At 38.6% G+C, this 13,353-nt stretch overlaps 1 protein-coding gene across 6 annotated transcripts in view; it reads left to right on the top strand.

Annotated features, from left to right (window-relative positions):
• Positions 1–13,353, top strand: part of JMJD1C (jumonji domain containing 1C) — a 306,160-nt gene that overhangs the window by 234,182 nt on the left and 58,625 nt on the right. For all 6 annotated transcript variants that reach the window (XR_010920649.1, XR_010920650.1, XR_010920651.1 and 3 more), the window contains 4 exons: positions 9,735–9,859; positions 10,935–11,078; positions 11,198–11,390; positions 11,479–13,154. Coding sequence is in view for 3 of the 6 variants with exons in the window: in XM_067552587.1 (XP_067408688.1) it covers positions 9,735–9,859; positions 10,935–11,078; positions 11,198–11,390; positions 11,479–13,154 (2,138 nt within the window). In the remaining 3 variants the exon portion in view is untranslated. The remainder of the gene's footprint in view (positions 1–9,734; positions 9,860–10,934; positions 11,079–11,197; positions 11,391–11,478; positions 13,155–13,353) is intronic.

Here is a 13,353-nt window from a genome sequence, read left to right as displayed (position 1 = left end):
TGATTTCGTGCTATATTACAGCCTGCTGAGATTTTGACATGTCTTTCAAATTATTATGGTTTTGTAACTCAGTCTCCATTCTTATAGTTTCAGCTAATCCATTAAATCTTTGGTTTTCTAGTTTGTAAAATGAAGTTTTGTGACAGTTTTGTGGGAGGCGATAATTTGGATAAATAACTTTGCTAATAAATAGTTCTAATGTAGTGTACACTTCCATATAGTCATGTAAATGCTTGTAGGATCAAGGACTAAATCATTCGTTAAATAATGACACAAATTTTGAGAAATAATATGCAAAACCACCAGAAGAAATTAAAATTATGAGCATAAAGGATTTTAAAAAAACAATCATGCCAAACTTCATCGCTGCTTTAATAAAATTACAAATTAGTGGATGAAGGGAACACAGTAGGTATAATATCTGAATTTTAGTAAAACATTTGATACCTTCTTACTTACTGAATTCAGATTTGCTTAGACATGATCACTATTGCGTAAATGGTATGATGGCTAATGGATAACAGAGTACTGAAATAGACAAAGTAGTCAATTGTGGGGGAAGTATCTAGTGCGATGACACTAGGGTCAATATTAGATTTGGTTTTATCATATGATCTGGAAGAGGGAGTTAACAGTGTGCTGATTAAATTTGCAGAAGATAATGGATTGGGAGGTAGCATGAATTTAAGTTAGGGCCAAACACAAAGGGAACCAAAACCTGAATTTGTTTTACTTATTAATTTTAATTTTAATATAATAAAAAGACACTTATATAAGGCTGTGGGCAGCCCAACCGCATAATAGAACAAAACCTTAACAACATTAAAATAATCTTTCAAAAGAAATTCTACCAGCCTGTTCTTCCTTTCCACACCTTCATCATTTCAGGAAGCTTACCCTAGTTAAAAACTCTATGAAACAGATGTCTTTGCAGCATGCCCAGAAGATCACCAAATTCAGGCTGTTTCCAACCAAGGGTTTGAGCAAGTTCCAGAGACTCAGACCTCTCACAGAGAATGCCCTGCCATCAAGCCCCTTCTATAATGAAGAGGGTTCCAGCTCAAGTACCTCTACTGACCACAGCTGTGGTAGTGTGACATGGGGAGAAGTCATTCCTCAGTTAGCCAGGCCCAAGGCCATTTAGAGCTTTTGTAGGTCATAACCAGCACCTTAAACTTCGTACAGAGACCAGTGGGTAGCCAGTGCAGTTTCCGGAACATGAATGTCATGCTCCCAGCAACGTGCCCTACTCAGTAAAATGAGACATTATGTTCTGTACCAGCTTCAGTCTCTGAATGATCTTAAGGGGTAACCCCATGTACAACACATGACAGTAGCCTTATATTATTTTAATTACATGAACTAATCTTTCCTTTCCTCCACTCCGTTGTCTGTCATCCTTTATCAAGTCAGCATCTGTCTCCAACTCACTCACTCCAACTCACAACAGACATTACCTATCTCCAACTCATAACTTGGGCAGCATCTTCAAATCTGCCCCCTGTCTAAACTACATAGCAAGATTGTATTTTAATCCTTCCACTTCTTTCTCAGTCAAATTTCCAAGTTTTTCCATCCTTTTTCTTTCTGTCCATACATTTAAAATTGTCATCCAAGTTTTATCATTTTCCATTTTGACTCTTGCAACTGCGTTTTCTCTGGCTTTCCTGACACGCATCTTGCTCCTTGGGTCTATTCAAACGCTGTTTCTAAGTCTCTTCCTGTTTCATCTCTCTGACTGTGTTATCCCCCTTAGTCCTTTCAGTGGCTGTCTTCACCATGTCAAATCACAAATTTGTAATTCAAGTCTTTAAGGTCTTGACAGTTTGCCCCTCCTCTCCCCCCACTTACGTGCTTTTGTGCCTCCTTGTCACTTCTCTGTTCTGCTAACAATGACAACCTTTATCATCTGTTTGTCTGAGCATGTTCACATAGCCCCTTATGCACAGGATGCCCTTCCTGAAATAATCTGTAAAGTCACTACGTCATCCTTCAGTTCCCTCCTCAAGATCCACTTCTACCATGAAGCCTATAGTAAATTGCCATCAGACAATGGCTGGGCAGATGGCCAACAGAGATTACAAGAAAAAAAAAAAAAGAAAAGAAATGTTCAAATTGTGCTCATAGGTAGTCAGTATAACTGTGTGCTACTATCATTACCATTCTCTGCCCTGCCTGCTCCCTCTCCTTCTATTTATGTGCACTTGTTCTGTCTTTACTTAATTTAGACTGTAAAACTCTCAGCACATGGGCTGTCTCTTACATGTGTTGTATAATGCCTCATACACAGAAACCCCAGATTACACTGGAACCTCTGGATGCTGCTGTAATACTAGTAATAAAGAAATATGGGCCAGAATTTGAGAGTGGGCTGGAAAGAATCCAAGCTACAATAATACATATGGAATAAAATAATTTAAACAAAGATATTCAAAATGTAGGGACAAATTCTGAAAGCGATATTTCCAAAAATAGCTAGAGGTGACAGTGCACAGCAAATTCAAAGGGAGTTTTCAAAAAGAGATGAAAGTGTAAAAAAATGGATGCACTTCTGGATGCATCATAGGGCCTTCACATCTCAAAAAGAGGAGGGGATAGTAATTTTTGACACACTGAAGGATTGCATTCAATTCTGGACACTTATATACCAGAAAGATGTATGTGAATTAAAGTTGGGAGGGGTAACAAAAGGAGGCTAAAAAGACCAATTTAAAATAGAAGATTCAAAGAGCTAAATTTTGTTAAGTTTGTGTGAATGACAATTGGATAAAGGTGTGGTGATAACAGTTTATAAATATTTGAAGAGTGTAAACACCAAGGTATACTGCAAGGGAGTAAAACAAAAAGCAGTGGCAACCTATACATACCATAAGCAGTTATATTAAATATCAGGAAAAACCTTCTAAAATAGTGAAATCTATTCAGTTGTAAGTCTTCCAGCAGAAGTGGTGGAAGGCCTCTTAAATGGGGCATTTAAAACAAGACAGAGAAAAGCCCTCAACAGCGTTTTTAAATGAACAATCTTGCATTGACAGGAAGAAGTAATAGATGATGAAATTAGAGATGGAGAAGTATGTAGATTGCATTCATACCAGATAGCATTGCAGTTCTATTTTGATTGAGCGTCACAGCGGAATCCTTTGTTTTCCTCAAAAAAGTTTTGCCCATGTAATTTAGAGATACTGTTCATACCTTTCTGTATGTGGTAGAAAGCCAGCATCACACATCACTAATATATTTGTATTCAGTATCATATTGGCATTACTTTCTGTTGCTTCCTTGTCTGAAAACTGTTGAGTTAACAAGCTTCTGAGAGTCACATGCAAAAAAAGTTATAAGAATTGGTCTAATATAGAATCTTTATCCTGCTGAGTGAGGTGACCTTTCATTCTTCCCCAGGCTATCAAGATCTATGTCTTAAAAGGACCAAGCAAGATAACTTGTTCATTCAAGGCCAGTTTGACCACATACTGTACAGAGAGCAGCAAGATATATTACAGTAACCTTTACAAGTGTAAAATACAGGAGCATTTTTAACCTATCTAATGTTAAATCCACTAATAGTAAAATGTACTTTGAATATTATATCTTAAGTAGGTCATACATGAAAAAAAATTGCCTTTTATTTTATCATCACAAAGGGCCAGATTTGTTAGCCTTATTCATGTTGAGTAATACCTATCTCTGTGAATAAAATCGGTAGGAACTAATGCAGAGGAAGGGTCTGCTCAATGTAAAAAAGGGTAACAGAATCTGGCAGCAATGCATGAATGGTATTTTATTGTTTTATGTAAGTTAATTCTTGCTTTGGAAAACTCAGGTTTAGTTACAAGCCTTTGAAAAATCAGTTTGCACATGGTTCAGTGAAGACTTCTTCAGATTTCATCCTCACTGAGTGTGCTTAAGCCTCTCTCAGCCCTTAGTGCTGACCAGAGTGTGCATGTGCCATCCCCACAGAGTGACTAAGTATACTCCGTCCTCACAGATCCTGTACATGACTGAGCATGCTGCATCCCTTCACAGCTCCTGTGTATGACCAGACTGAGCATGCTTCAGCCCAAGGCTACAAGAGTGAAGCTGGACTTTCCCCTGTAATTGCTGCTTCAGAAACTGGAACTGCATGCAAGAAACCTGTTTCTTCTGTGTTCTCAATGACCCCGTCCTCCTGGCACCCTGGCAGCAGGGAGGAGGAAGTTGTTTGATGTGAATGCAGAGGGCACAAAAGCCAGGCCAAGGGAGAGAGAAAAGGGTAGATTGAGACAAGGAGTCCAGTGAACCTGGGACCTGAAGCAGAGGGAGAGAAATTGGGACTGGCTGGGCAAGAACACTAGGACTAGGGACTGAGAGGTAGAAGAAGTTGGAACTGGGAGTCAGAGAAAGAGAATATAGGAGGCTGGGACTGGGAGCTTGCAGGGGTGAGACTTGAACCAATTAAGCAAGGAGAATAGGAGCCAGGTAGGAAAACAGGATGTGGAGAGGAAGTGGGAGTCAGTTGGCTATGGGAAAGAATGCTGAGATAGGATGAGGAACTTGTGGGCAGGAGAGGAGATTGGGACTGGCTGGACAATGAGACTAATTCTATGAAGCAGTGGTGGGGGAAGAACAGGGAGGGAAAGGAGACAGATCTGATGAGGTAGGGTACAGGAGGAACATTGGGATTGTCTGGGCAAATAGACTGGCGAGGAGGGAGGGATTGGTATTTGGACAGCAAGCCCAGATGGAGCAACTAGGTCTGGCTGGGCAAGGAAGCTCTAGGAAGTTACAGGGCAGAAAAAGGGTCAAACTTGGGGGAAATGGGCAGAAGATGAATCTCTCACCACTAGATACACTACCCGCCAGAGCCAGTAGTGGAATCCAAGATTCCAGAGTCTCATAATTCCTCTGCTGTCAGCAATTTTCTGTGAAATCCAGTGGCAAAGTGTGTGTCTCATCCCTCTCAAGCGCTGGTCCATATATAGGATGACAACCTGTCAGTTGCTTCATTAGCTCAAGTGGCAGAGATCTGTGTTATGGATCTAAGGTTCCAATTCTGGTGGTGAATTGTAAGTGTTAATATGATGCCATGTGATGGAATTTCTGGGGGTTTTTTTCAGTTTGCTCTTTTAAAAATCTAGGAAATTATAGGCAAAAACCTGTTAAAAACATTTGGGTTGCAAAGTCCAGTTCTCAAAAGTTAGGAAATGCCAGGATTAAGTTTGTGCACCTTAATTTGGACCCCTTGTATGCATTATGATAGTCTTTAATTACATGATCACATACTGTTTTTTCCACTGGACCCTTTCTATATTCAGTGAACCAGATGGAACAGCTTTGGGGATGAATCTTGGTTGTGTAGTGAAGGACACTTGCCTGTAGGTTTCCTGTCATGTTTGCTGCAGAAGTTGGAAGGTGTGTAGTAAATGAAGCAATGTATTGCAGAAAGAAGAAGGATGGTCTCATGGTTAAGGCACTTGAATGTTGCCCTGGGAAAATACTATCCTTGTCTCTGCCACAAAGTTACTATGTGATAGTTAGTAAATCACTTACTTAAACCAGACATTTTCATTGATGCCCACTAACTGTGTTTCTCATTTTCTGGAGACCCAACTTGAGGCCCTGAGGTCTGATTTGCAGAAGTGCTGAGCACTCACAGCTGCAACTGAAGTCAGTAGGAGCTGTGTTTTGAACATATCAAGTGCAGTGTAGTGATAGTGATAAGTACTTTTAAAAATTGGGTCCTAGATGTCTCAAATTGAGCTCCCAAAATTGTGGAAACATTTGACCTTTATCTCTGTGTCTCAGCTCCCTAACAGCAAAATAGGGTTTAAACTACCCTTTCCCTCTGACACAGGTGCAGAATGTAATGTAATGTTTATGAAGCACTCAGCATATTGTACTGTATACTGTAGTGATGAGAGAGAGAGGGAGGCCAGGTCTACATTATGGACATGCATCAGTATAACTACGTTGCTCAGGGTTGTGAAAAATCCACACCCCTAAATGATGCAGTTGTATTGAGCTAACCGCGGGTATAGACAGCTCTGTGTCAACGAGAGGGCTTCTCTCGTTGACATAGTTATTGTATCTTGTGGAGGTGGATTAACTATGCTGATGGGAGAAGCTGTCCCGTCTGCATAGTAGCATCTTCACTAAAGTGTAACAGCAGCACCGCTGCAGCATTTTAAGTGTAGACCTGCCCAGAGATAATGAAAGAGGAGCATGTTTCTAATGCTCATGGTTGTGGGAAACAACTTGAAAACATTAACTCTAAAATCTCAAAAACCAGAAGGCAAATGAAAAGAACCCCAAATCAGTTTTTTAAAAGAATCCCTCTGTTTTTAAGCCAGTCTCATGATTTTTTAATGCTTTAGGATGACAGTGCTGAGCCATCTCATCTACGTTCTGTACATTGCCTTCTTTTAGACTTGAATTTGTTCATATATTGTGCATATACTTTTAAAGTACAGCGTTTAAGATTTCTGTAACAAGTTTATACTTTTAAAACTAGAGCACGATTCTTTTTTTTTTTAATTAAGGCAAAGTTACAATAAAATGTTAACATACTACATTATACATTACTTATTCAGGATCAGGTTAATATGCAAAGAACCTGGGAAAAGATTCTGGCTTGCTGGTGAGGGAGCCCTCCTCCTTTAAGTACACTAAAAGTGATAACCAAATTTCTAAATACCTAGCCTCTTTTTGGCATTTCTTTTTTGTACGAACTTGGTATGAAAGCTTTTCCATTACAAGGACAGTCCATATTTTACTGTACCACAGTTCCATAGCAGGAAAGGTCACATTTTTCCAGTAATGTGCAATACAAATTATTAATTGATTTCTTTTTATTGTGATGTTCTGTTTAAAATGTAGATCCTTTACTGGGGAGTAAAGCAGGAGATCTCTACGAAGCCAGCATTTTGTCACAAGATAAATCTCTTTCATAACTTCCTCCCCATACCATCTAATTCCTGAACACAAGCACCGCTTGTGCAATTATGTTCCCCTTTCCCCAAAACCTCTTCAACAGTGTGCTCCCTAGTAGCAAAAATGTGGAGTCAGATGCCATCTGTACAGGAATTTCTTTTTTTTTAAAGTCTTTGAGCCACACAAATTGAAGCTGTATATCCCCATTCCCAGATATAGACCCACTTATCCAGATCAGTTTTTGTCCAAATCCCTATCCTATCTTTTCATCTGGGTTGTTTTCTTTTCAACATCTTTTTCAGTCAAAATGATATATATCTTAGAAATTAAATATTTTGTTTCAGCTTGCTTTCTCAGTGAACTCTTCAAAGGTGGTTAAAGATCTAGATCAGGGGTGGGGAACCTTTTTTGTGGCAAGGGCCTGATGAGTGTCCGCCGCCGAATTCGCCCCCTACCACCCCCCGGGACTCCCCCCGCCGCCGAAAAGGGGCAAGGGGCGGCAGGGTTTCGGCGGCGGGCACGGCCCCCCCCCCCCCCCCCCCACGGAACCGTGCCGCCGCCGAATTCCCCCCCGCTGCCGAATGGGCCCGCGGGCCGGACCAAATGATTTCGCGGGCCTTATACGGCCTGCGGGCCGGACGTTCCCCACCCCTGATCTAGATAGAGCCGTCTTTTATCCAGATTTCACAATAAAATATTTGACTTCTAAAATTTGAATATACTGAATCTTTATATTTACATTATTACATATCTCTTGATATGATTTCAAATCAGATTGTAGAAACAGCTGTCCAAATTGAGTAAACTCAGCTTTTACCCACAATGCATAGTTACTTTGATATATCTGAGGCTTAAACTCCTAATTATTAATGAAAGTAGCTATGGTTAAGGTCCTCAATGAAAGGAATTTGAAAAATTTGTCCAAAGCTGCTAAGGTGTTCTGGATGAATGGGTGGTTTTTTTGGGGGGAGGAAGGGATTACCTAAATTTCTTTTTAACCTAACAGTTACTATAAATAGCTGTATATGGGCTCCAGTTGTGTTCTAGTCTTATCCAGGGTTTGGATGGTCTATCATTAACCCAGCTGATCACATCTTTTAATTGTGATGCATAATAACAATTAGTCCAATTAAGGTATGCTAGCCCACATCTCTTTATAGGCTTGTATAGAACTTTGCAACTCATCCTTTGTCATTTATGACTCCATATGAATTTTTAATAGCTCATCATGCCATGTTTTTAATGTCATGTCAGATAAACCAACAGATATGCACTGAAACAAAAATAACTTTCATCTTTACCGAAGCTACCCTACCTAGCCAAGGAATTTCATATTTGTTCCATTCTTCCAAGTCTTTTATTATTTTATTCCACAGTGAGGTTAATTTGCCTTTTAAAGACTTTTGTTTCTCCACCATATTTATTCCTAAATATTTAAAGATTTCTTTACGTATTTAAATTATGTAGCTGACAACTGTTTTTTACCCTTTCGGGACTATTAATTCCTAAAATTTCAGATTTATCATATTTTATTTTGATGCCTGATACCTGACCACATTCCAAAATCAGTTATTCTATAATGTTTAATGAGGCTTCTGGTTCCTGCAAATATAACAAGATATCCTTATCATACAATCTATTTCTGTTCTAATCTAGAAGATGTTTTGATGTCCTTTACCAAGGGGCTTTTTCTCATGTTTATTTGCAAAGGCTCCATTGCCAAACCAACCAACAAAGGGGATAAGGGCAACCCTGTCTCATGCTCCTGGACAAATTAAAAGGCAATGATTGCTGGCCATTAAGCAAAGCAGACGCTTGAGGATGAGTATACAGGACCAATGTACCCCTACAAAACTGATTTCCAAAACCAAACTTCACCAAAATCTCTCTGAATACTTCCACTCTAGCTGGTCAAAGGCTTTCTCAGCATTCAAAGAAAGAAGTGTACAGGAAGAATTGCAAAAATTAACATTGTAGATCAAATTCAGAGTTTTTCTAATATTATTAGATAGGTGCCTGCCAGCAATGAACCAAGATTGGTCTGGGAGAACCTATTTGGGCAAGATGACACTCAGTCTTTTTGGTATCAGCTTGGCATAAGTTTTAGCATCCACATTAATAAAGAACTAGGTCTGTATGATACACAACTGGAAAGGTCTTTTCCTTTTTTAGGAATGACCACAATTTCTACTTCCCTCTATGAATCTGGAATCTCATCTCCCTGCAATATACCGTTAAATAATTCAGTTAAAATAGAACACAATTCTTACCAGTACATCTATTTGCAGCTTGCTGTGGGGCCAGGAGAAGAGGTTGGACCATTTTGCTTTTCTGAATTACTGCAGTGGAGGCAAACTTTGTGGTTAGTGATTAGCAAGACTTGGCACCTGCAGAACTCAAACATGGAGATCTAAATTGTTTCTCCTGAAAAGTCATCTGGGCGTGTGACCAGCCTGTTAACAGCTTCTGTATAATCTGCTGTGACACTCTTGCCTTTCAGTTTATTCTTTTATAGTTTACCTTTCATGGTTAGGTTTTTTCATCATTTGTCATTACAGATGCAGAAAGAGTTAGTAAGATAAGAAAACAGTTAATTGAGAACATTAGCATCAATGTCCGTAGAATCACCAAAATATTTTAAACATTCCCAAGCATTCCAAAATGTCTTTCTGAATCAGAAGTAAATGCTCAGGCAGCCCACTGTGCTGATACATGTGCTTTGTTACTCTTGCCCTAGGCATTGTATTATAAATGCTACGTGATCAAAAAAAACCCAACATTTTTGGCTGAATTTCTCAATGTCTTTCTGTAATTTTTTCCTTTTAAAGGTCCATATTCCTTAAACGGATATAGAGTGAGAGTATACAGGCAGGATTCTGCCACCCAGTGGTTCACTGGTATAATTACTCATCATGATCTCTTCATCCGCACTATGATTGTTATGAATGACCAGGTAAATATTATATCCCTTATTCAGAAAAATTTTATCTCCAATGTAAATGTTTGATATTTTTAAGAAGTTTTCTGGTGGTGGTAGATTTATTTTGATGTTCACTTCAAGTGGGTACAAGTATATGCCTTGTTAGTCTGAAAATTATGTTTAAGCATGTTCAGCAGTTAAGGTTTTCTGAGTCACCGAGCATTTAAACAATACACATTTTAAGCAATAAATCCAAAGTCTAAGATTTTAAGTTCTCTTATATGGTCATTATCTGACTAATGAAATGAAGTAAACTAGAACCAAGAATCAGTCTTCCATATCAGCTGTGCTTAGAATTTGTTTCTCAACACTGAGGTCTCTATCACTCCGGTAATTATTACATTTTCACAAGCAGTTAAAAACTTGTGTTTGAGCAATGTGATATTAAACATTGATTGTAGTGGTTTCAGTTGCACTTGCTGCTATTGCTAAAAATTCAGTACAAATATTTTCATGGCAAAATGGATAATTGTATTCCGAGAGAAGCCTGGGAGTATTGACTTAGTATTAACATAGTAAATGTCTTGTCTTCCTTGAAGTGACCAACAAAATCAAATGTTAAGATGCAAATTCAGGTCTAACTTCATGTTCAAGTTCTTTATAATTAACCTGTCAAATTTCTTTATATGAACTTCTCTTATTGCTCTGCCTTTTCCATTCTCTTTCACCAGTTACTTTCCTCTTCACTTTATAACCAGATTGTATTCAATTTTTAAAAATTTGCTTATGGACATCCTCTAAGAAGAGTTTGATGGCTTGCAGTTTATCATTGTCAGCTTGGGGAAAAAAAGGAGCCAATGCAGTCCATGGTCTAATAAAAAAGTTAACTTTAACATAAAATGGTAATGGTTGGGTTTTGCTGCTTCCCCATTCCACTGAGAAGTCCTACAACAGGCTAGCTTATCAAGATCAAATAGGGCTTTCCTTTGGATACTTCTTCAGTGTACCAATTGAACTATATATTTGGCACAAACACTGATAGAGAAAATATAGGGTAGATGATGTCTAAACACCTGCTGATTATGGATTTCTTCTTTTAATAAACCAGGTGTTAGAACCACAGAATGTTGATCCTTCTATGGTTCAGATGACCTTTCTAGATGATGTTGTTCACTCTTTGTTGAAAGGTGAAAATATTGGCATCACATCACGTCGCAGGTCTCGTTCCAACCAGAACAGCAACACAGCCCACGTAGATATATTTTCTTTTTTACTTAAGTGATATTTTGGCTTATTATAAATGTTTAATAATGTGTTTACATTGATTAATTAGGATCATGCTGGTTGAATTAATTATTTGATTATATTTAGGGGCATTATACACGTGCTCAAGCAAATAGTCCCAGACCAGCCATGAATTCCCAAACTACAACACCAAAACAGAACTCTCACCAGCACCATCAACAACGGAATGCCCGTCCAAATAAAAGGAAAGGTTCAGATAGCAGCATGCCTGATGAGGAGAAGACGAAGGAAGAAAAATATGATTTTATAGGTCGAGGAGGTAAAAGCAGTTTTGAAAGGGGAGGGAAAGAAATTCTGAAAACTATACCTGACCAAAAATATAATAATAATTTCTTTCTCCTCCACAGAAAATCCCAAAGCTAAAAATAAACACTTTATTAGTAAAAGAAGAAAACCTGAAGAGGATGAAAAGAAACTAAGTATGAAAAGATTGCGGACAGACAATATCTCTGACTACTCTGAGAGCAGTGACTCAGAAAATTCAAATAAAAGATTAACAGATTCTTCCTCAGAGCAAAATTCAGAGAATGAGTTGAAAAGCAAGAACACTTCAAACATAAATGGAGAAGAAGGAAAATCCCAAAGTAGAGAGGGGGTAGAGGAACAGACACTAATAGATGGGCAATCTCCATGGGATGTAATACAAGCAGATAAAAATCATCAGGATGTAGAAAGACTGAAGTCAGCTGAATTAGACCTACAAGAAAAAAATTCACTCCACCCAGCAGAGCAGCTGAAATTTTGTGGTCAGAGTGCCAATGATCAAGAGTGCAATGTAGAAAATCGACATACCATGGAACTGTTAACAAATGAGCAGTTTGTGCCCAGGCCTCCTACACCAAAACGTGTTGTTGATATAACTAATGAAAACAATTCTGATAAGGAGAGCCAGGAAAATGCTGCAAGTACCTTTGGTTTGCAAACATTTCACAAAACAGTGTCTTGTGGCAGCAATTTAAAGCCTCAATTTACAAATGTAAATTTTCTAGAAGTAAGAAAACAAGAAACTGATCAAAATTGGGTTAACAATGTTGCCAGTAAAATGGATTTGTTACAGTCTGGGATTGTGAAAACGACAGTAAATGAACATTTAAATCCTGAAAAAGAAAAAGTTCAGCATGGTTCATTTGTGTCTTCATTCAATGTAGTTTCGTTAGCTGAAGAGGGTAAACTACATAAACGAAGTCCAGCCCCTGATGCTATGAAGTCAAAATTTAGTGCTTCAGTTGATCATCCTAAAACAAAATCAAATTCTTCACCTGATGTTAAGCCTAAACTCACCCAATCTCCTGATACTGTGAAGTCAAAGGTTAGTTTCCAGAACAACCATGTTACTGGAGTAACAAGGTCAGCAAATAAAACTGAGCATGATTTGCCTAAGTCTAGTTTTCATCCAGTTCCAGCTAGAGTTAGTGCTTTAGAAGCTACTAAAAGTCCTCTTATTATTGACAAGAATGAACATTTCACAGTATACAGGGATCCCACTCTTATTGGTCAAGAAATAGGAACTAATCACATTTCACCTTACTTACATCAGCATAATTATCCTCTTCATTCCTCATCCCACAGAACCTGTTTAAATCCGAACACCCATCATTCTGCATTAACTGGTGCACCCCATCTATTAACTGGGTCTTCAAATCAGACCCCATTATCCGCTATTAACACTCATCCTCTTAGTACTGCATCTCATCATTCTGTTCATCACCCTCATCTACTTCCTGCAGTGTTACCTGGAGTGCCTACAGCTTCCTTACTAGGTGGCCATCCACGACTAGAGACTGCTCATGCCAGTAGTTTAAGCCATTTGGCATTAGCACACCACCAGCAGCAGATGTTACAGCACCAGTCTCCACATCTTCTTGGACAAGCTCATCCTTCTGCTTCATATAATCAGCTAGGACTTTATCCAATTATTTGGCAGTATCCAAACGGAACACATGCTTACTCAGGACTTGGTCTGCCCTCCTCTAAATGGGTCCATCCAGAAACTCCTGTTAATGCTGAGGCTTCTTTAAGAAGGGTAAGTGATACTGCTTTCTTAATTATTTTTAAATAGTACTTTAAGATCTCTCCCCATCAAGGTCACTGATGTGACAAGATCTATGTTGCAAGTTTAGTTGCTTACAAAAGTAGTTATCCTATTTCCCAGCAGTTGTCCATTATCCATGAAAATGAATTTTTTCTTATATAATCTTGGCAAAACTGCATAGAAGTATGAC

The sequence above is a fragment of the Emydura macquarii genome, unplaced genomic scaffold, assembly GCF_026122565.2.
Source record: "Emydura macquarii macquarii isolate MOO-44397 ecotype Brisbane River unplaced genomic scaffold, CSIRO-AGI_Emac_v2 contig_1390, whole genome shotgun sequence".
NCBI lineage: Eukaryota > Metazoa > Chordata > Testudines > Chelidae > Emydura > Emydura macquarii.
Note: the sequence above shows the minus strand (reverse complement) of the source record. Positions and strands in the feature narration are given on the sequence as shown.